The sequence below is a fragment of the Mastigoproctus giganteus genome, chromosome 1 (genome assembly GCF_048544385.1).
Source record: "Mastigoproctus giganteus isolate SK-2022 chromosome 1, ASM4854438v1, whole genome shotgun sequence".
NCBI classification, from domain to species: Eukaryota; Metazoa; Arthropoda; class Arachnida; order Uropygi; family Thelyphonidae; genus Mastigoproctus; species Mastigoproctus giganteus.
Genome location: NC_143575.1, coordinates 5,750,495 through 5,775,995, shown reverse-complemented (window position 1 = coordinate 5,775,995; position 25,501 = coordinate 5,750,495). Strand labels below are relative to the sequence as shown.

Below are 25,501 nucleotides of genomic sequence, written 5' to 3'. Positions count from 1 at the left end.
ACTAGGTACCTGCGAGGTGATCTGATTGAGGGGTATAAGGCCTTGAAAGGGTTGAGCAAGCTGAATTCTGATGGAATTTTTCCACTTACTCTGGTTATGAACCTAAGGGGGCATAAATTCAAATTGAGGAAAGATAGTTGTAGAATAGATGTGCGGAAATTTGTCTTTAGCCAGAGGGTGGTTAATTGCTGGAACAAACTTCCATCTGTTGTTGTGGAATTTGATAGCTTAAATAAATTCAAGGAGGAACTGGACAAACATTTAGAGGGAATGGTTGTGTGTTTTTTTTTTTTTTTTTTTTTTTTGGCTGATGCTACATAAGCTCATACGCTTGCTTTCTTGCATCACATGCCTCTTTTACTATGACTATATACACTTGACATTAATGAAATTAAAGGCATCATATTATTACTGATTTTAAGGCACATCAGCAACTTGGGCCATATTCTTTCAGTGTATAGTACATTATGTCTCTATGGTGTGTATTTACACACCAATTTACATATGTGTACTGAAGACCCTGGAATAGCTCATAGGGAAAGCCTACACTATCTGCTAAGTACAGCACTGAGTGAAGAAGTCTTGATGAATTCCTGCAGTGTCAGAACACAGATCTCTGCAAATGAGTAACAAGTGGCAAAATGACAGTATTGTCACAAAGTATAGACATTAATATATAACTCCAGGCCTCTAAAAAGATATATTAATTAATCAAAAATAATTTAGAGATAAAAAAACCTGAAATCGTCACCTATTATTCACATCGAGACCTGCCATGGACTCAAAAGTTTAAATATCAGATGAAAAGGATATTCAAAAATTATGGCATAGTCATTATTAATTAAAATACAAAACAATACACACACACGCATGCACACACCCCCACACACCCACAATTTAACTTCTTTTATTTTAAAATTTTAACTGACAAAGAAGGGAAAGAAATGTTTCAAATACTAACGTTACAGCTCTTATTAATATTTCATTTAAATAAAATCAGTAAAAATTTTAAAACACTTTTTTCACAGAAACAAATGTATAAGACCACATTATTTTCAATGTTCATAATTGAAACCTGCAGCTTGGAATATATATTTTATTTCCAAAATAAACGAAAATATTATATTCATTCAGCTGTTACAGATAAATTCACATTCAACAGCAAAATTCTGTAATGCATCTATCAACCAAAAATATTTCCAGCAGCCAGTCCATATTTCTCCAACTTTAATTCATTATGTGAATATGCAAGTGCATCCGAGTGGTCAGGAGCGAGAGTGCAGTAACATATGTTTTTTGAGTGGACAGTGGTTCAAGCCCCTGCCTGCTAATCACAATTAATGACTGTATTCACAACTTACTGTAAGCTCCTCTGAACTGGTGGATGGACTGGAGTATAAACAAAAACATATATATGTTTTGAATGTTGTTCCAAGACAGTATCAACAAATTATATCTGCATACAAACAGGTCATCATGGAACTCTACAGGGATGTGCTATTATGTATTGATTGTGGTTACAAGTAAGAGCAGTCATTTTTATATTTACAACAGATTCAAAAATTGGTAGAGAGTATAACCTTTCAACAAGACTCAAATGTGGACTTACACAAGCTGAAATTGAAGAAATACTCTAGAATTCAGATCCAGTTGATGAAAATGATATCAAATAATAAATATATAAAGATAGATATTTAATATATTAGAAAAGAAGTAATAAAAAAGTTTATTCTTTACTTTTTTACAATTTTTTATAATGCAATTTTGATTTAGATTCTATTACAATGAAATTATAATTTTAATGTGAACTTCAGCATAACTATATAATTATATTTGAATGTTGCAATTCCCTAATAAATTTAGCATTAGCATAGGCATATGATGCAAGAAAGCAAGCTTATTCAGCGTCAGCCAAAAAAAAAAAAAAAAAAAACCAACCACTACTCCCATTTCACCCCTCCGTTCGTTCGAAATACCTGTCCAGCTGAGCCATAAATTTGTTTAGGCTATCAACTTCAACAACAAGTGATGGAAGTCTATTCCACAAACCAACTGCCCGCTGGCTAAAGGCAAATTTCTGCACATCTATCCGACATCCGTCCTTCCTCAATTTGAATTTATGCCCTCTCAGGTGATTTTTCTGAGCAAGAGGAAGAATCCCATCGGCATTCAGCATGCTCAAGCCATTCAAAGCCTTATACATCTCTATCAGATCACCTCGCCGATGCCTAGTCTCCAGACTCTGTAATTTGCAAAACTTAAGCCTTTCTTCGTAAGAGCAACCCTTTGTTCCATTCACTAATCTTGTTGCCCTTCTCTGTACTCGTTCCAGCAGCTCTACATCCTTCTTGAAATGAGGCCTCCAGACCTGTATACAGTACTCAAGGTGTGGCCTGACCAATGCCTTATACAAGGGAATAATCACATCCCTATCCCTGCTAGAAAAATTCCTGTATATCATTGACAAGACACCATGAGCTACTCTTGCAGCTCGTCTGCACTGCTCAGAGAACTTCATATCTGCCTGCACAACCACCCCCAGGTCCTTTTCATTCTCTACCACAGTCAGCGTAGTACCACAGAGTTGATACGTTGATCTGGGGTTACTGTTTCCCATATGTAGTACTTTACATTTGTCAATGTTAAACTTCATTTGCCACCTCTCAGCCCATCTGCTCAACCTTTCCAGATCCTGTTGCAGCAGCATAGCATCAGTAGTGTCCTTAACAACCCTGCCAACCTTTGTATCGTCTGCAAACTTGGACATTAAGCTTGATATACCATCATCAATATCATTTATAAATACAGAAAACAACAATGGACCCAACACTGAACCCTGAGGAACTCCACTAATAACATTAGTCCATGTTGAGCAGTGTCCATTCATTACCACTCTGTCTTCTGCCTCAACCATCCCTTTATCCATAGCAGCAATTTGCCTCCAATGCCACACTGCTCCAATTTGTGCAGCAGTCTTCCATGCGCAACAGTATCAAAAGCCTTTCTAAGATCCAAATATATAATATCAAAGTTATTCCCTGCATCCAGTTCTTTTGTGACTACATCATAGTATCCAATCAAATTGGTCAGACAAGACCTGCCCTTAACAAAACCATGCTGTGACTGAGCTATAACTGAATTCTTGTCTAGATGATCCTGCAGTGCTTCTTTAACCAGTGCCTCCATTAATTTTCCTGGAACTGAAGTTAAACTAACAGGTCTATAATTACTTGTGTCAGCCTTTGATCCTCCTTTGTGAATTGGGGTTACATTTGCACATCTCCAGTCTATGGGTACCTCCCCTGAGTCCAAAGAAACTCTCATAATTATGGCTAGGGATTTGCTTACTTCCTTTGCTGCCTCCTTTAATATAACTGGATAGATCCCATCCACCCCGGGTGCCTTTTTTATGTTTATCCTCAACAATTTCTCCTCCACTTTCCTCTCAGTTATTAGAAAATCATCTAGCTCACTGCCAATGTTTACTTCACCTACGACATTCCCCTTCCTGAATAACTCCTCGTGTCTGAATGTAGATGCAAAATACTTGTTTAGATTGTTAGCCACCTGAGCAGGATCCTCAACTGTTGAACCATCAACATCCAGTGGACCAATCTGATTCATCCCTTTCCTTCTTGAGTTTAAATAGGTAAAGAACTCTATTCTGTTTTTCTTTGCATCCTTTGCCAAGGATTTCTCATAATCTGCCTTTGCCTGCCTAATCTCCTTTGTGACTTGGTTACAGACCAACTTATATGTATCATAGGCTTCCATGTCACCCATTAATTTGTATGTATCCCATGCATTTTTCTTCTCTGCCATATGTCTCATTAGTTCATCTGACAACCATTTAGGCCTGAACCTTGAACAATATTTCTTGGTTGGTATGTAAAGCCTGGTAGCTTCCAAGATTAGTTCTTTGAATGCTTCCCATTTTGAATTTGCTGTTGGTAACATCATCAGTTGGTCCCACTGTATAGAATTTAAATACTGTCTCAGACCATCGTAGTCGCCTTTACGAAAACAAAAACCCTTCCCTTTACCTCTGATGGTAGTTACCTCCTTGAGTAAATCCCACTTCAGCACACTGTGATCACTGCCACCTAGTGGTTCATTTATCTGCAGATTCTTAATGCATGAAGAATCACTACTGATAATCAGATCAAGAGTATTACTCCCTCTAGTTGCCTCCCGAACATGCTGGTAGGGAAAACAATCATCCAATAAATGCACAAAAGCCTTGCTAGTGTGCGAGTGACCAACCCACAAATTCCAGTCAATATCTGGGAAATTAAAATCCCCCATTATAAGACTCTCTGATTTACTGGCCCATTCTATTTCCCTGTACAGTATCTTATATACTCATCAGAGTCATTAGGCCTATAGCACACTCCTACTCTCAATTTTTTTACCTATGCTATGCTTCTATTACAATGAAATTATAATTTTAATGTGAACTTCGGCATAACTATATAATTATATTTGAATGTCGCAATTCCCTAATAAATTTGTCACCCATTTCACTCTGTTTGGCTAATCAAAGAAAATTAGTATTTAAAAGTATTTATGTACATAGTTTTTCAATTTTTACAAACTTCCAAATTCTTCAAAAACTCATTACAAATGTCTTACATGCTGTCTAAAAAGTCACTTGTGAAATGCTTTTTCTCCTTTCAAAGGAGAAAAATTATTTACTTGGTAAAGGAGGATATGTATTGATAAAGTTAGAAGGCATTGTGTGGTTCGGTTTGGTTTGGATTTTATTGACGCATTTGCAACTAAGGCTATAATGCGCCAAGACCAGGTAATATATAAAAATTTAAGCTCTCAGTGACCTAATTAGTTAGATCACCATGTCAAGATATATAATAACAAATGTATAAAAGATAAATCAATAAAGAAATAACAATAACATATAAATTTTAAATACAAGTAAAAATGTTTATTGATTTAAAATAGCTAAAAACAGCAGACACATGGTCATTGTCGGATAAAATCTGACTGAGTGTATACGGCTCAGTCAGAAGATGATTAAAAGCGGTAAAACGGATATTGCTAAAATCTGGACAGTCAATTAAAATGTGTCTGATTGATAAAATTGTGTCACAGGACTCACACATAGGAGGATCATCAGCCCTCAGCAAATACGAATGTGTCAAATTACCATGTCCTATGCGGATCCGGGCATGAACAACTTCCTCCTTACGATTCCCTGCACAGACTAGACTGCCACTGTTCAATTACAGGCTTTATATGATATAATTTGTTCATAGTCTGTCTATTCCACGAATCCTGCCATTGGGAGTATATCTTTTGGTGTATTATTTGCCTGTAGTCTGTATAGGGGACTGACAGGCAGGCAGGTATTGTGTGAAGGGCATACATGACTACTCATAAAAGTTTAGAATAAGGAAAATGTACCAGGTGAAATAAGTTTACGATATTTGTTTTAGTAGACAGCTAACCAAAAAACAAAGATAGTCTTATTACAATTCTGAATTACCTTTCTGTTATTGGTTACAATGAAATTATAATTTTAAAGTGAACTTTGGCATAACTATATAATTATACTTAAATGTTGTGAATCCTATTAAATTTGTCAATTAATCTTCTTTTTCACCCAAGTTAGACATATAATAGCTGAATTATAAATTCATATTACAGACATAAATTTGTCAACAATTCCAACAGTGTTCTCCCCAGAAAATTTTGCCACCCAGGTGGCATTATGAAGTAGCCACGAGGGGAAGTGTAATACTTTACAATATTATAAAATTTTCTGCTATTTATAAATGTGACTAAAGCGATCCAGAGCAAAAATTAATAGCATAATTTAAATTATATGCTCCTGTTGCATTGACCTCGATCGCATAGTATGTTCGAATTAAAATTGATCGAGAGTAGTGAGCAGTACCATACGGTACTGCAAGAATCGCTTAAATCTTAGCCAGGTGGTCAGTTAAATTCACCGGGCGGTGCACCCATCCGATAGTTCCTGGGAAGAATGCTGTACAAGAATAGACTCAGCAAGAGAAAGGATCAACATCCAATTTTGATGAAAGTAACTAAGAGAATGACCAGGTTGAAAGAGAAGGCTGCTCATTGATTGTCACGAGACTACACTTTCTGGGATTACATCACAATCTATGCAATTACTTCTAAGATGTGCACGTATAAAAATGTAGGGCGACACCTGAACATCAGGTGCAGTTATGTTATGTTTGTGCAGTGTGTGAGTGTGTGTGTTGTTTAGTTGTTTCAGACCACTTTGCTAACAGGAAAGCGATCACCTGGAAAGCTTCCCAAGTGTCTGTCTACAACACGAGGAGATAGGTCACAACTAAACGTAAAACATGTTGGACCTTGGGCACTAAAATCATTGTCCAACCTAAAGGACGATATCCAGCACCCATTGGAGGTAGTGCTACACCAGTGGGTACCAGCAATAAATCACGCATCCTGAGTGTTCTAAGATGTGCAGGCTGAATTTTCATTAGCATCATCAGAAACTATGTGAAGATGATGATATCATTTGGTTCCTCAACTTTTAATTATGGTGAGCTGGTGATGGTTAGATTTGATGCAGAATGATTTCTGGAGAGAATTTTGCTTTCGTTGTAGCTTCCTCAAGATAGGATGCATCCAGGGCCGGATTTACACACAAGCTAAACAAGCTACAGCTTAGGGCCTCACTCCACCTTAAAAAAAAATCCTTTTTTTAATATTATCACAGGTGAACGTAAGAGAGAACGCCCTTGTACATATTATAGCATAGGGCCCCATATAGGCAGAATGATTTCTGCATGTATGAGCTTAGGGCCATAACAAATTTAAATTCAGCCCTGGATGCATCTATTGATCGGTGTCTTAAGGTTGTGTGGTGCTGAAGTAATAAAGTATTTTTATCATTCCCTTCTGCATCTAGAACACCAAGATTGCTGGTTGCTACTGCATATCAGGTTGCATAGCTCAGATAATTGATGTGAATTGGTGGTTAAATTTATACCCACATCTCGTGTCAGTGAAGAGGTTAAGATATTCTCCATGTCTTCATTGGATGCAAAGAGTACTGTGGATTGTTCCTTCCATTGTTGAAAGTACAACAATGGAAAGAACAATCCACAGCCAGTAGAGCAGGAGTTTTAAAGTTCTGTGTGCTGCCAAACTGAAAAGCATGGATAAAGAATTTTTTTTTTAGTTGAAACAGAAATTGAGTTTTAAAAGAATGAAGTTAATATCTCCACTCAACTCACAAACTTTAAAAGAGACGACTCATACTTTTCCTAATAAATCGTTTTGAAAAATTCTTACAGGAAACAATAATTCTTTCTGGTTTTTTTTTTTTTGAAACTTTCTTGCTTTGTGAAAGGTACAAAAACTTGCCTCAGCTTCAACTGGCTACCATATGATGCTTAAAATTATGTATATGTATTACGTTGATGCCCTTTATTAGTAGAATATTATAACTGGATCTTCTTGCAATAACTGGAGGAGCCAAGAATGAGGATAAAATGACTAAATTCCTCACAGACAGTTTCACAAGCAATAGAAATATTAATTTGTGCACCAACCCAAATAAATTTCACCACTAAACAAAACTGGTAAATTATTACTAAGACTGTGTGATGATGTTTATAGCATACAGTTTCTTAAACAGGCTTCCATTCTAGTATCTCTTGTCTATCTCAATACGAAATGAAGAGTTTTGTGGGTGGGGGAGATAATTTTAATCTTTGATTAAATTTCTCCTCTCCAATGTTTTTCTACTGCTGAAATTCTAGAAGCCTTTACAGTGAAGATGTGGCTTTTGACAATCAACTTTCAAGCCACAGAACAATAGCAATAAAAAAAGATAAAACACCAGAGGAGGAGTCTTCACTGAAGCTTTCATGGTTCTCTTCAAATTCTACAGCATAAAGAGAAGCGCGGGTAAGATTCCTGTTCCTCCCCACACATAGACCTCTTCTGAATAGTTTCTCATCTTCCTTTCAATGTTTGTCCCTCTGCTTCCCTTCCTTCCCTCTTCCTCCAGTGGTGCCTCTGTAGCCAGGTGGGCAGGAGCAGCAGCGTGTAGTACATGCTTCTTGATTAGACCGGGATTCGAGCCTGTGACCACCAAATACGGAGGATGCAGAACGGTCAGGGAATGACCACCACATATCGCCGGAGCAATATGGCCTTAGTTGCTAATGCTCCCAAAAACCAAATAACAACAACATCTTCCTCCAGAACCTCTGACCCTTCCACTTCTACAGCACTCTCTCTTTTATCCACTCCATTCTTCCATACCTGAACCTAGCAACACCAACAGTTCTACTTCTAGCATCAGCAACAAGTCCCCTTTCTGCAGAGTTCAAAACTCTATTAAAATTAGCAGAAAATAGACTCCCTCAAATAACTGTCCAGAATGATGCTGAACAGCCTGGCTACCACACAGAAATCACCCATCACTATCAATGAATAGCTTCCTGAACTCTACAGTCCAGGAAGTGTTATAATTTTATAGATTTTGACCAATCTCTAGTTATGTAACTGTAACATAAACATGATGTAACATTAATCCCATTTGCTACTGAAAAAGTTCTCAACATAGGAGTACATAACAAACAGCTTTATAAATATTTCTTTTAGATTGTGCAGGGATGCATTAAATATTTTGCCATTAGGCAGTAAAGTATATTTTCATTCTTCTATTCATCCACCTGTCTTTACCAAACACATTACAGGGTGTTTAGTTACAGTGTTTCTGTTTTTAGGGACTGTCCTTAAATTTATGAACAGTTGGTGATTAAGTCAGTAGTTGCGCAAATTACAAGATAGTTAAAAATAAATATGAATTTAACATATTTTGACACCAATAAAAACCCTAGATTTAAGATGCAAAGTAAAAGGGCAGTATAAAAATGTTTGTAGAACAACCTATATTTATTATTCAGGGACACTCGTAAATAATGGGTTTTTTTTTTTTTTTTGGATGGGAAGATTTTTGTAAGTCATGTCTATTAAAAATGCTAACATGGTTAAATCTGAACTTAATGCTGTTATCAATTTTATGCATATGAAGGGCTTCTCTACAACAACAGTCCATATTGATATTCTAGTAACAGCTGCCCTGCCCAGTGATAAGCAATTTTACCCATGGATGAGAGTCATGCAAAGATCAACCCAAGAACTCTTTAAATGAAAAGTGTGGGTGACCTGAAAAAATGGTACTGAAAGATCAAGTGACTGTTAAATGTACTACCGAGTCTGATGACATATATAAAGGCAATGCATGTAGCACACTGATCAATTACTTGAAGCTCAGAAAGGTTTTTGAATTATATATCACACATGTTAACCAATGATAAAAAAACTTACCTGAACGAAATCAAAATGTCTTTTAGAGAGAGGAATTCAGGCAGAATCCTGGCGGCCTTCGCAATACAAAACATGGATGAGATATAGGCACATTACTTTAATCCCAAATCCAAGCATCAAAGCAGAAACAAACATCATATCCACCAAACAAGAAATTCTGTGTTGCCAATATACAGGCAAGGTGATGGCCTTCATTTTCTGGTATGAGGGCAGTGTGCATGTGCAAGTTGACTGTTGCAATTTCTACCGCTACAGATGCAGGATTAAAAATACAGTGCAATCTCAATGTAACACGGGTGTCAGGCGACAACTTCAACACCAGCATGATAAGCAAAGTACAATGTAGCAAAAAAAATTTACCATTTTTTAAAAGTTTTTTTAACATAAATACACTTAGCAAATAAATAATTTATTTACTATTGTTTTATGAGTATATAGCCTAAAAGAAAGTATTAAAAGTAGTATCATTCCCTTTACATTCTACTAATACACAATACTATTATGTACTTACATTTTATGCATTCGCTCTGAAATAGTCACAATTTTGTTTGCCGGAACTGATGACATAATGACTGATGACTTTTTTCAGTACATAATTCTTAATAGTGGTCAGAGGCAATAAATTAAGATGTTCACTACCATTCTGATATTATAACCACAGTGTCACCTCATTACTGTTTCCAAGCACTCTGTTAATTTCTGGTGCTTTTTCCTTACACAAATCATTCACAATTATCTTCTGAGTCACTCTCTATGTCATTGCCCTTTTGTTTGTCAATTGTCTTCCCACCATTCACAGAAGCTGCAATTTCTTCCTCACTCAGTAATGTGCAACCAGAGCTTCCGCATCCACCTCAATCCAAGCAGCCAAGTCATTTGCTCCAATACTGTCACCAAGTACGTTACAAGCAGCCTTTGCTTCTTGTTCTATAAATGCTGCTAATTCAAATTTATTGCTAGTGATCTCATCCTTGCAATACATTTTTTCCAGCAGTTTCAACTGCTGTTGAGCTTACTTTCTCCCATGCTAATCCAATATTGTATGCAACGTCTTTCAGTGTTAATATTTTCATAAATTCTAGAAATTGAATTTCTGAGTTCACAACACCAGCAAGTTACTCACCACAATAGTATGCTCTGAAGGTTCAAATAATGTCCTGGTCCATGGGCTGAATAAGTGCAGTTGGCAGAAACATGACTCTGATCTTGCCACCTTTTGATTTCAGGACATCAGCTGAAGGATGAGCCGGGCAGTAATCGAACAGTAACAGAGCATTTTCTTAAAGTTTTTTGAAAAGCAAGTGGAGTCTCACCGAGATACACTTTCGAAACATGAAGCAAAAATATCACTCATCATCCAAGTGTTCAAGCCATTTTTATAAATCACAGGCAGCGATTTGATATTGACATGCTTAAAACACTGAGACTGACTTTTATCGATGCACAATGGCTTTAACTTGTGATTTCCAGTCTTTTTTTGTGCACAGTAACTCTCTGTTAGTTTTCATGCCCACTTTGTTGGGTGCCATTTTAATTATCCAGTGACTTGTCATGGAAAAATTTATAGTACAGTGTTATTTCATCACAGTCGTACAACTGTTCATCTCTAAATTCACTGTCTTGAATCACATTAAACAGAAATTCAAGGAACACTTTTGCTGCTGTAATGTCACCAAATGCAGATTGGCCTGTAAGACTAACCTGGGATATCCCATGACAAGCCTTCCATCTACAAAGCCACATTTCAGAAGCTTTAAATGTCATCATCTCCACCAAGTAGATTATTTTTATTTATTTATTTATTTATTTATTTATATACAGACTTCTCACACACAGGCACACCGACCCTAAATAATAGTGAGAACACTAAAAGTTACAGAATAAATACAAAACAGTAATAATCAATACAAAACTAGAATTAAAATACAGTGGAACTTCTCTATTACGAACTTCTATTTAATGAATTTCTGTATATTACAAATTTTTTCGCAAAACATTGCACCTTGAAACGAAATTACATGTAAAAATAACCCCATATAGCAAAGTATTAGTCTCTCTATGACGAATTTTTAAAGAAATTAGTAAAAGCATTTTTGAAGATTTTCAAGCATTTACTGCTAAACAGCCACTCATATATACCGCCTCCTTCCTTCCGAAACTGCGCATTAGCATCTGGAATTAAATAATCATCCTTTTAATGAACACTTGTGGCCATTGACGCCGGTAGGAGGGTCTTTGTTTAATTTTTGTTAGTGTTATTAAACCAAATGGGTTTTCTTAAAAGTGATCGTAAACTTTACAATAAATAGGGTAGATTTGTAAATTGGTGTTGGCTCAGGGGAAAACGAAATTCGCTGCGGTAAACCTTTAGCATGCTACGGTGGCAATACACAGAATGCTACCATAGTCGGTTTTTAGTAACGCCTACTGAGTGACATTCTTTTCTCACCTCAACTGTACCATGTGACCTTCATGTCAATCATTATATAATATGTCCGTTCTCATCTAACTGGACTCACAGTAGATGGTTTTCATGAATTTTTTTTTTTTTTTTTAAATTTCGTTTGTCAATCACATAGGCTATTGTATTTTTTTTTTTTTTTCCTGAAAAGTAACATACAGCATACGTTAATCATAAATTTTCTTTCGTGTATATATGAATGAAAGCAGAATAAAAGAAATTCACAAAGTCTTATATTTGTTCAAAGTGAGTGATACTGTTGACTTGGCAAGCGAATGTCATTGAGTAGGCATACCTGTACTAACAATTCACTATATGGCCAGTGCAGCAAAGTTTCCGGCAAGAGCTGTATGTATGTATCGGCAAGAGCTGCTTTGTCTCAAAAGGTGATATAGTTGGCTTCAACTAAGAGTTTAATTAAGTGAAAAATTTCCCTAATAGGAAGCTTCGTATAATTAATCAGTATCGAGTTATTATTTAACATATCCGAAGAATATCTAATATGTATTCAACGTTTACATTCATATATAACGAGGTAACATCTAGTGAGAATAAATTATCATTACCGCCAAGTCTATAGTCCTTAAGATTATTAGTGTATCTTAGTTCTTAATCCCAAATTGTATCGCCTGTCTAAAGGGTTTTATAATGCTATATACATGTATGGCCAAGGATGAAAATGCAGAGTTTCTCTAGGAAACAATAGGCCGAATAGGAAATCCAGTCTTATGCAATTTTACCTGACCGAAAAGTGCAGGAATATTGTATGTTCTGGCCTTCAATTCCTTTAACTGAGCTATGGTAATGTAGTAATTTTTTCCATACGTCGTTAATGTTTTATTGATTGAAGAAATTGGTAAATAGTGCAGGGTCTATTTCAAGATATGTGGAGGTATCTGATACAATTGACTAACTCATTAATATAATCAGGTTTATTGAGTATTACCACTCTACCTCCTTTTATCAGCTCTCTGAATAATAATGTCTTTATTTTCCCGAAGTTCATGTAAAGCTGAACTGTCATGTGTATTCAATTTAGGAAGTCGCGTTTCTTTTATGTTATTCACCACCTGGTTAACTTGTTAAATAAATAAATCTTTTTGTGGAACATTTCAAAGTCAAAATTCAATATCAATTACGCACTGTTTTTTAGGTAGTTTTCGAGGTGGTAAATTGTAATTTAATTCTTTGGATAAAAGTGAAATCTGGTCCTGCGATAGCATATACAGGTGACCCCTGCTTAACGCTGATCATTCGTTCCGGAAAAACAGAGTGCTAAGTGAATCCACGCTAAGTGAGCGCCACTTTCCCATAAGGTAACATATGTATTTATGAGCTGCGGTCGGTGCCATAGGATATTTCCTAATGAATAATAAACAGTAATGAAAAGATGCACAAATAGCGGTCAAAATATTTAATATTCAAATATTTGCACATATAAAATATTCTGCATTGCATACGTATAATTATGTGGTAACTACTTGCGTATCAAAAGTAAATTTAAAATTCCAATTAAAATAATGAATTTAATTTAATTGATGAATTTAATCATGAAAAATGTGTGGATTTTAAGTTGAACTTTGGCCCTCTTCCAAATAAACTAAAAGGGGTATTAATTTTAAATCCCCCGCAGCGTTACAACCAACAATAAAGTCAACCGATCCTTCGCCGCTTTGAAACCTGGCATGTTTTTTTCTTCTTTCAGGCATTCGTTTCAACAAAAGTCCTGCTTCAGCTATGTTAAAAACTTGTTGAGAAGTATAACACATAATACCCCTCTTCAATAATTTTAACAAGTTCTTTTTTGAAAGTTTCGGCTCCTTGATCTGCACTTGCAGCTTCTCCCTGGATTTTAAATCTATTCAACCAGCCCTTACCAGTTTTAAATGGTTCCACATTTTTTTTTTTTTTTTTTTTTTTAAGGCGAGTTTTCTTCGGATCATCATATTGGCTAATCTCTTTCTCTGTTTTTTTTTATAATATTTAACTTAACTGAATTCTGCATTGGATATTATTTTCAATAAAATTAGTTAATCTCTCCATTTCAATCCTAATAGCCGGCCTAGTCCTAGTTGCTTGCAGTGGAACAGCTATCTTTCCCGCTGCAAAAATTAATTCTTTATTTTTTTATAATTGTTCTTACAGTTAAAGTTGCAAGTCCTAAATTATGGCACACATCCGTTTGTCATTGACCGGAATCGATTCACTTCAAATTTAATTTTCAAATTCAGTCTAATTTAATTTTCAAATTCAGTCTTTTTCTTACATTTATAGTCTTTGTACTGCGCCCAGACGTTGTTGCTTTTTCATTCCTATCAGTCATTATTAGCTCTTCGAAAATGTAACTGCGTTGGTTGAATTAATTATGATACAATGTTCAAGTAAACTTTCCGTTACGCACGATGTCTAATACTCTACTGAGTGATGACTAGACTTTGGATAAATGCATATAACGCAAATATTACAAGCAATATACTTGATCATTTTTTTAAAATGTTGATCCTGGAACTACGTAACAAGTCACTGTACTGAAACTAAATTAGCGTGCGAGAAAATTTCACTGAGCGTGGGAAAATTTCTCAATTTGGCGTGGGAAACGTTTTAATGCTGTTTTGCTATTCATTTTCAAGCTATCGACTCCATCAAATGAAATGATTTCGTTAATATGTCAAAAATGTAATCTGTAAAAGAGCGTTATAGTGATCTGTGACAGCGTTATAGTCAGATATGGGTTATAATATAAGAACAGCGTTATAGCGAATCAGCGTAAAGCGAATCGCGTTATAACGGGGGCCTGCTGTACGAGGAAATATTTGTAACTTATTTATATGTCAGTTCACTGAATGTTGGGCGAGGGGGTGTTTGCGAACTAGCTGAAGTATTCTGCGGTAGACGTTGTGCATATGGGGGGGGGGGGAATCACACAACTTGTATGCATTTGGTCGCAAGCTCGTGACAATGTGTTAGAACTCGTATGAAAGTGTCTTGACCCTCCCGAAGTGTCTGTTTTTTTATTTCTGAGGCCTGTGCTTAATGTCGTAAATCTATGGAGGTCTTCAATATAGACCAATACTAGGATGCAGATAATTTTTTAATTTGTCCCAAAGTTTCCTAATTTGGGAAAGGTATTTTTGTTTATTAGAATACCAATATCTTAAGGCAAGCTTAACCTACAAAAGATCAATTATCTTTAATCAATTTCTCAATGCTTATAAATATTCAATGATGGAATCTGCTTTGGGCTCAGAAATACAAATATTAACCAGCAGATTCTTAAACAGGGGTTACCCACTTGCTACAATAGACAGAATTAGGGTACAAGCTAAGGATAGAATATAAAAAAATACACCAACCAACAATAGTAATATCAAAAAATACTTTATTTCTGTACCATATGTTGAACAGTGGCACAAACAACTTAACAAATTCTTTAAAGATACCAAATTTAAAATTGTAGCCAGGCCAATATGGAAATTACACACTATACTGAACAATCGCTCAGTCCTTTCCTCGTTTGCAACACAAATAAATGACTTAGTATACATTTCGTGCAGTGGTTGCAACTCGTCTTATCAGAGTTCTACGCGGTTTCCTTTCAATTTTCGTGTTAATCAACACGCGGCCTCAGTTCGTGCTTCTTACTCAGCAGCGTCAGAAATAGCTTTTCATGCCATTAATGAAAAACATACTTTTTTATTTAAAGAAGCTAAAATACTTAAGTGTCCAATGCAATTATTTGAGACTATTAATTGCAGAAACCGTCTGCAATTAATAGTCTCGAATATCTAATTATATCTTACTGTACTGTAAGATTTTCGATTTTTTTCTTTTTAATTTCTGGAGAGTATCATACAGAAGTGTTCTACATATCATATTGAGGTAAACTTCTCTTATTCTTTTACAAACACTTACGAAATATACTGCATTTTGTTTTGCTGCTCTTAACTCTTTTGATAATCTTTAATTTTTCTTCAACTGTATAATTTTTTTTCTTTTGATGGCCATTACTTCAATCCTATTGATTTACTAATTTTGCCGTGTATTTATTTCTGATGCCCTAGAACTTACTGTGTTTTAAGAAAACTAAATCAAACCCAATCTGTCTGACCTATCATAGTGACAAAGTGAAATTACATGATTTCTCTATAAATCCCTTGTCAGTTCATGCATATTTTTGTCTAGTTTAGCCCGTAACAGTTTTTGCTTTCCTAAGTGTAACTTCTAGTCGAATAAAGGATGTCATGTGCTGCTGCTTACAAAAATTTACTTGTAACTAATGTAATGCATCTGAGGAATGGTTGCCATATTCCCCTCCAGAGGTAACTGCTTGCAATTAGTGTTCTACTTATTTTTTTTATTTTTTTTTATTTCTAGATAAGGGAGAAACTGGGTTTCTATAGTAATTAGTCTCCAATTAATCCAGTTGTTTACAATAATTAATCTGCAACTGAATGCTGAATATACTGAAGAGAATATAAAGGGGTCCTCGTTATTCGAGGATAATTGGTTCCAGAAAATTCCACGTAAAACGGGGACCAAATATTAGTAATGTGTATTATGTATTTGTACATAGTAAAAAATGAATTGAAGGAACTGAAAAATTAGACAATTATTTTATTAGATTTTTTTATTATAATATGTTGAACAATGTAAGGTTAAGTAAAGTTAATTGAAGTTACACTATTTTTTAAGTTTTTCAAATAAAGAATGAACCCAGAGTGGGTTTTTTGTGTTTTTTTTTTTTTTTTGCTGTATCTTTTTCAGATAAAATTGTATCATAGAAACTTTGCACAAAAATATTCAGCACTTGGTTAATTTTCTCAAGAGCTTTCTTTAATTCTTCAATTTTCAAATCCTCGTAACTGCAGGGACTTGGATAATGAATACTCAAATACCAGGGGACCCCCTGTACAGCCAATTTTTTGCTAATTTCCCCTCTTGGAAATACGGTAATAGAATGTACAGTATGAAATCATTGTTCCTGAAAATTTCCAGTTTCCAATATGAAATCACTAGTTCTTTGAACACTACTACTTTTTTTTTTTTTTTTCATAATTCATTTTGCGGGACATGATCATACCAACAGTATAAAACGGTGCATTATATTGAGATTGCACTATACTTGATAACGAGTTCCCGTATTCTCTAAATCTATCTAGTGATTTCCTCTTTATAAAACTTAACGAGGACTCTGTGAAAACAGTTTCACTCAGATGAGATATAATGTGCATGAAAGACTGATTGCAGATTGACTTTTTTTTTTATACAGTGTAAAAAAAAAACCTGAGTACCACTGGGAAAAGTGCATACAATTCAGGAAGACTATGTTAAACATTGAAAAAAAAAAAAAAAAAACCTTTCATCAAAAGCTGCATTTTTTTATAATCATTCTACAAACTTTTTTTGAACCACCTTTCCATGTTCCAGTGAATGAATTAATTTTATAAATTAATAATCCACATAAATTGACACTGAAAAATGTCATTTTTTTTTTTAAATTGGTAGCTGTGCTACTATATGAAATACAAGATGGCAATAACCACCAAAACATCCACTGCATGCCACAATATTTTTCTTATGACTACTGCAACACTATATGATAATCAAAAAGTATCACAAGTGAAAACAAATAGCCACAGAACTTTATTCTTCAAATACATCAGTGACAGTTTCATAATGTACTTGATAACATTATGAAATGCTCACAATTTAATTATTGACATTTTGTTGTGTCAGTTTATGTCACTCATTGGCTTCTGGTGGGAAGAAGTGTCAAGTTCATTTTTAACTATACATTAAAAACTTACTTCGGATTCTTTTCAGGTTTCTCTTTTTCCTTCTGCACTTCTTTCTAGAATCAATTATGCAATTAAATTTTCAAAATTATATACACATGTATAACAATTAAAAGTAATTCTAAAAAATTCAAATTTTAAGTGGTTACAATTTATAATGTATTAAAATCAGATATAAATGAATAATATTTCACATGTACCTCATATAAAATACACACATATATATATATATATATATATTAATCATTAATACACTGACTTTAATGTACTGCATTTATATACTGTATTTATGGACTAGTGCTAATGCAGTGGCAATGGATACACTGTGTCCATAATGTGTTGTATATGTTAATATATCGTGAAGAAGGTATTATAATCATATTACAATATATATACTGAGATGAATCTACGGAAAATGCATAGTATATATATATACATAGAAGGAAAATATACGTGTCTTATCACTGCATACCCACAATTTGGGTGACTTCGTCTGGGGGTCAACCACCCAAATTGAAAGTAAAACAGCAATAAGGGGATCTCTACTTCTGTGATGATGAACTTAAACCATGTCAAAATCAATTTTGAGGTGGAATAACCAATTTGAATTAAATAACCAATCATATAAACTATAAAAAATAACAGAATTTAGAATACTAATTTAAAATTCTACATAGTCCTCATGATGCATACAATGCATTTTATATGATGAAGTCACCCAAATTGTGGATATATAATGATAAGACATGTATGTATACATGATTATAATACTATAACCTTCCTCACAATATATATATATAATAAAACAGTAATAGTATTAAGAAGCTAAGTAATCATAGAGGGTGGAGAGTAACAGTAGAAAAAGGAAGATAACATTGATTATGGAGACTGCATTAGCAAAACGTACCCTACAGCCATAATGTATATATATATATATATAGTACATAGAAAGTGTGAAGAAGATTTTTGTTTAATCCTATTGAATCTACGGTATACACCAGAAGTGAATTCGACAAAATGGATAAGGAATGTAGCAATATATGGTAGGATTAGGTGACCAGGTAAGATATGAAAAAGAGACAGACAGATAGTTGGCAAGAAATTAAAATAAGAAATGAAAAGGTGACCAAATCAAGACTACATTGCAGTGTCTTCATCAGAGGCCATCCACTGAAATTATGAGAAAGAGGGCAAAGTTCTTGCTTCTGTTTCCAACATGTTCTGTATGCTATGGTGCACATGTGCTGTACATGTGTTAAGAACAAATTTTGAAATTTTGCGGCAAGAATAAGGTCTAATAAATTGAACCAATATATGTAATTATATTATGTAGGGCATACAGATCATGGATGCCCTTACAGAAGCAAGTAAAAAGAACTGAAAAACTGAAGTAATGATATCGGAATGTAGGAATAGGCAAGAAGAAAGGAACCTACCTTGTAAGACTGAAAATGACCAAATGACCAAGATGATGACGTGCCAGTATATTTATGTATAGATACGCTAGTGGTGCCTGGCATTAGAAAATGGTGTGAGGAAAAAAATAAATAAAAAATTGCATGGTATAGTGTCTGTAGGCTAGTTGGAGGTATAAATTGAAATGCAGTATGTGGTGATGAACGCAGTTAAATACATGGTGCCCAGACTGCCCAGCATAGTTGAGAGATATAACAGCTTACAAAGTAGCAGTGAAAAGCAGCTAAACTTTGTTAAGGCAAAAAATAGATTGGGTAAAGTAAGAAGGCGGTATCCCGGATATTGCATTCAATAAACTAATGGCTCACAGGACATAAGTAGTAGGGACGAGTAAAGCAGAAAGGTGAATGAAGTAGAGGTAAGTAGTTGGGATCAGGTAGTTCAGGGTTGCAAAATCCGTTCTTATAGTTAGGACCCTGAACGAAGGTCTGGGAGTGAGTACATGTATTTAAGGTCAGTTGTGTGAGTGAGAAAAATATGATAGATAAATAATTAAATAAAAATTAAATTATATACTGTACATGGTTAATACACTGTTAGGCCAATTGGTGGGTACAGGTTTTCTAAGCTGTAAGACACCACAGAGGCCTAGTGTATTGTTGTTGTTTGGTTTTTAGGAGCATTAGCAACTAAGGGCATATTGCTCCAGGATATGTGGTGGTCATTCCCTGACCTTTCCGCATCCTCCGTATTTGGTCCTAGTGTATTGTATATACACTATTTACAAACTTGGTGTATATGGGTTTTGTCATCAATTACTGCTGATTATGCCTATATTGATGTCACATAGTTTTTTTTTTGTTTGCCGATGTTGAAGGTTTTGCAGAAGTGGTAGCGAAGATATGTTGTTACCTCCACCCTCTATGATTATACTTAGCTTCTTAATACAGATCGACCGTCACTAATCCGGCAGCGTTGGGACACCTGTGGAGTGTCAGATCACCGGTGATTATTTTAGCACATACAGTTTACCCAACAGCTAACCACCTCTTCCCACCTTTAACACGTCAACTGCCAAGCCAGTTTAAAAAAAAAATTCCTCGGGGGGACAAAAAATATTTAGCAAATAATTTGATTAATAATTCTAAAATAAATATTGTAATGTCGCATATATGTGGCCGACGTGGCCCAGTAGGTTACTTTATTTCTTGAGAAGCCGTGTCGGCCGCATACGTGTGACGCTATTACAGCATACACATGAAGATCGTTTGTGGGTAGTTTACTGCACGTGCAATGAGCGCTGCAATAAAACTAATTGCTATAAAATAAACTCTAAAACGTCGTAATAAGTTTGTCATGATTGTTAGAGATTTTGTGAAAACATTCGTTAGCGTGCCACATTATCCATCATGTTGTGTTTTTCCGCAAGTTTGTACAGGTGTGTTGTAAAAAAAAAAAAAAAAATTTAAAAGGAATCGCTAAAAGAAAATTACTAAAATAAGAGGAACTGAGAGAAATTGCTGGAATTTACAATTAAGCACGGTGCCAGGTGGGCAGTGCGTAGCACACGCTTCTTGATTAGACCGGGGTTCGAGCCCGTGACCACCAAATACGGAGGATGCGGAAAGGTCATGGAATGACCACCGCATATCGCCAGAGCAATATGGCTTTAGTTGCTAATTCTCCTAAAAACCAAATAACAACAACAACAATCAGGCAGAATTAAACTTCTCACAGGCCACACCGCTGTAAGTTTTTTCGGAAGTTCAAACTTTATCTGTTACGGACAATGTATGGTGTTTGCACTTTACACCATGAGAGGCACTTCCTTCATGCATTGGGACCATGGCTGGGGCTAAATGTGAGCAGGTTATAATAATAATAAATGCAGAAAAAACAAGTGGGAATGGCTTGCCAGTGTTTACGAGTTCGTGCCAACAGCTGATGCTGCAACCAATGCCACTAAAACAGTGGCAGCAGGTCAGTGCGTAGACCTAGGAAATTTGAAATTACGTTCGTGGAAATTAGGTCCAAATTAGCAGTGGCCGGATTAGTGATGGCCGACCTGTACTATTATTCTTTTATTATTATCCTAAGCATTGTCTAGGCCGTGCTAATGCCAGCTGGAAATGCTTATATATGCTTTATATATTCTTCAATATTTTTGCGGTTCTGCTACCTACGTTTGAAATTACAGTCTACACTCTTCATTACTTCATCTTAGTTATTTGTTTTTCGATATATTTTTGTATTTTTTATAAATGGAGCCACAAGACAATGAATACATACCACGTGGGCAGAGTAGTCTAAATTTGACCCCGAATAATCATGCTCAGTACAGTATCCCGCAACATGACTATCGCTCTATACATACACAATTTGCACACACAGGACAGAGCACAACAGCATCTAATGCTTTCTAACTTGGATAAACATTGGCACTACAGCCTTAAATACAATACCTGTAAAAATAAACTATGGTTAACATGTCCTTGCATGCACCCGCAACATATAACAAATAATGCTACAGATTCTACCTTTTGTAAATCCAGTAATGTTATACAGCAGGCCCTCATTATAACGCGGTTTGCTTTACGCTGATCTTATATTATAACCCGTATCTAACTATAACGCTGTCACAAATCACTATAACGCTCTTTTACAGATTGCATTTTTGGCATATTTAACAAAATCGTTTCATTTGATTAAGTCAATAGTTTGAAAATGAACAGCAAAACAGCATTAAAACGTTTCCCACATCGACGAGAAATTTTCCCACGTTCAATGAAATTTTCTCGCATGTTAATTTAATTGCAGTACAGTGACTTGTTACATAGTTCCAAAATCAACATTTTAAAAAATTATCAAGTATATTGATCATAATATTTGCATTATATGCATTTATCCGAAGTCTAGTCATCACTCATTACAGTATTAGACATCGTGCGTAATGGACAATTTACTTGATTAATTATGGACAATTTATTGCATTAATTATGATACACTGTATCATAATTAATGCAACCAACACAGTTACATTTTCGAAGAGTTAATAATGGCGGATAAGAATGAAAAAGCAACGTCTAGACACAGTACGAAGACAACAAATGTAAGAAAAAGACTGAATTTGAAAATTAAATTAGACGTTTCGAAGCGGATCAATTCCGGTCAACGGCAAGCAGATGTGTGCCATAATTTAGGACTGGCAAGTTTAACTGTAAGAACAATTATAAAAAAATAAAGAATTAATTTTAGCAACAGGAAAGACAGCTGTTCTACTGCAAGCAACTAGGGCTAGGCCAGCTATTAGGATTGAAATGGAGAGATTAACTAATTTTATTGAAAATAATATCCAATGCAGAATTCAGTTAAGTTAAATATTATAAAAAAAAAACAGAGAAAGAGATTAGCCTATATGATCTGAAGAAAACTCATCTTAAAAAAAAAAAAAAAAAATGTGGAACCATTTAAAACTAGTAAGGCTGTTGGTTGAATAGATTTAAAATCCAGGGAGAAGCCGCAAGTGCAGATCAAGGAGCCAAAACTTTCAAAAAAAGAGCTTGTTAAAATTATTGAAGAGGGGGGGGGGTATTATGTGTTATGTACTTCTCAACAAGTTTTTAACATAGAGGAAGCAGGACTTTTTTGGAAACGAATGCCTAAAAGAAGTTTCATATTGAAAGAAGAAAAAAACATGCCAGGCTTCAAAGCAGCGAAGGTTCAGTTGACATTATTGTTGGGTAGTAACGTTGCGGGGGATTTAAAATTAAAACCCCTTTTAGTTTACCAGGAAGAGGGCCAAAGCACAACCAAAAATCGACACATTTTTCATGATTAAGTTCATCAGTTAAATTAAATCAATTAAAATCAATTTAGATCAATTAAATTCATGATTTTAATTGGAATTTTAAGTTTAATTTTGATACATAAGTAGTTAACACATAATTATATACGTGTGTAATGCAGAATATTTTATATGTACAAATATTTGAATATTAAATATTTTGACGGACATTCATGCATCTTTTCACCTCCATTTATTGATTAGGAAATATTCTATGGCCGACCGCAAACTCACAAATACTTATGTTACCTTATGGGAATACGACGCTCGCTTAACATGGATTCACTTAGCACTCCGTTTTTCCGGAACGAATTATCAGCATTAAGCGGGGGGGTCACCTGCATACCTAATAACATGCAGAACTTGTAATATAAAATATGTTGGACAAACGAGTAATAAACTACATCTCAGACTAAATCTGCACAGATCAGACATCAACAACTACAAATACAGACAGTAATAATATGAAACGAATAATAGAATATATGCCCTTTCAAACACATAGCTTCACCAATATATACATATCTATACTAGCACACATTAATAGCACCGACATTAGACCTAAGCAAGAATTATTTATGTTGAAATTAAAAACCTTATACCTATATGGTCTGAATAATAAATTCAACAATAAAATTATTACTAATAACATAGCAGAATGTTGTATATATGACAAAAATTCAATAAAATTAAATTCTACAACAAACATTATAAAAGTTCTAAAAAATCTAAGAAAACTAACAGTAAAAATAAGCCAAATTTAGGCAATTTTGATGCAACCCTTAAAGATTGCAACAAAAATAACATAGAGGTACAATATATACATAACTTACTTTTCAGCACCAAACACAGTGTACTAAGAGCACTACACAGGTACATACACACATTCAACTTAGAGTCCAAACAACTCTTTCACATAATAGACAATATCTATAAATTCAATCTTAAAAACCCACATAATAAAATCGGTACAGAAGAATTTATCATAATCTTAAATTTCCAAAGTAAAATAATAGATAACATCAATATCAGAATTGGTATTTGGGGATTACAATGTGTACAGAAAGGACAGACAGCACAGGAAGGGAGGAGGGGGTTATGCTGTTAGTTAACTTCTGTTCTGGGGAAAATAATGGAGTCATTGGTTAAAGAAGCACTGCAGGATCATCTAGACAAGACTGCAGTTATGGTTCAGATACAGCATAGGTCTGTTAAGGGAAAGTCTTCTCTGACAAATTTGATTGGATACTATGATGTGATTACAAAGGAACTGTATACAAAAAATAATTTTGATATCATATACTTGAATTTCAGGAAAGCTTTTGATACTGTTGCACATGGAAGACTACAAACTGGAGCAGTATGGTATTAAGGGAAAGTTGCTATAGTGGATAAAAGGGTGATTCAGTAGGAGAAGACAGAGAGTAGTAATCAATGGATGCTGCTCTTCGTGGACTAATGTTATTAGTGAAGTCACCCAGGGTTCGGTGTTGGGCCCAATGTTGTGTATACTTATCAATGATATTGATGAAGGTACATCAAGCTTAATGCCCAAGTTTGCAGATGATACAAAGGTTGGCAGGGTTGTTAAAGACAGTAATGGCAGTGTGCTACTGCAACAGGATCTAGAAAAGTTGGGCAAATTGGCTGAGCAGTGGCAACTGAAATTTAATGCTGACAAATGCAAAGTACTGTATATGGGTAGAAGTAACCCCATAGAAACGTACCAATTGTGTGGTACTACAAGGTACTACCACTTAGAGTTGTAGAAAATGAAAAAGATTTGGGAGCAATTGCACAGTCAGATATGAAGTGTGAACTTCAGATGTGAACAGTGCAGACAGGCTGCCAGAGTAGGTCAGTGGTATTTTGTTAATGATATACAGGTATTTTTCTAGTAGGGAAAAGGAGGTGATTATCCCTTTGTATAAGGCAGCGTTTCCCAAACTGTGTTCCATGAGAAGTGAACAAATGTTTGTGAAAAATCATAATTAATAATTAAAAAAAGAAAATAAAATAAATAAATGTTGCAAATTTGTAGCGTACACCACTTTTGTATCATTATAATTTTTAACTTTTTTTTTTAATATAATATACCGGCATAGACTAATAATCAGATAGGCCGTGGAACACTTTATTTTGGCAGGCTTTTCATAGAGAAATATGTGTAGAGGTAAAAAAAAAAAAAAAAAACTGCAGCCATTATCAACCCACTGCATGATGGAAGCCTCCTCAACAATTCATGCTGAGGGAAATGGACCATAATCTGTCACACTGGTCCAGTGAGGGTTGGGAGATCGACCGTATTTAGCAGTCAGGGGCTTGAACTCCTGTCCACTCAAAGAGCGTGTGCTACTGCACTCCCGCTCCTGACCACTCAGGTGTAGAGGTAATGACATCTAAGAAAAAGTAGCAATGTAATGATCTAATATGCCATTCGTATGCGATTTAGCCAGGAGTACGGGAGTTGAGGGACGGGGAATCGAACCGATATCATAACTAAATTCACTTCCTTGTATAAATTTTTTTTGACAATTATCAGTATGACTATTTCGGTATACAGTAAACCCCCGCTATTCGCGGTATCTGTATTCGCGGTCGCTGATTTAATATAAAATGAAACTT

The 25,501-nt window shown here is 35.0% G+C and overlaps 1 protein-coding gene across 2 annotated transcripts in view; it reads right to left on the bottom strand.

Moving 5' to 3' along the window:
• LOC150090512 (ATP-dependent RNA helicase DDX42) overlaps nucleotides 1-25,501 on the bottom strand; it is a 369,985-nt gene that overhangs the window by 304,742 nt on the left and 39,742 nt on the right. For both annotated transcript variants that reach the window (XM_090371284.1, XM_090371279.1), the window contains exon 4: nucleotides 17,629-17,672. In XM_090371284.1, the coding sequence (XP_090227410.1) occupies nucleotides 17,629-17,672 (44 nt within the window). The remainder of the gene's footprint in view (nucleotides 1-17,628; nucleotides 17,673-25,501) is intronic.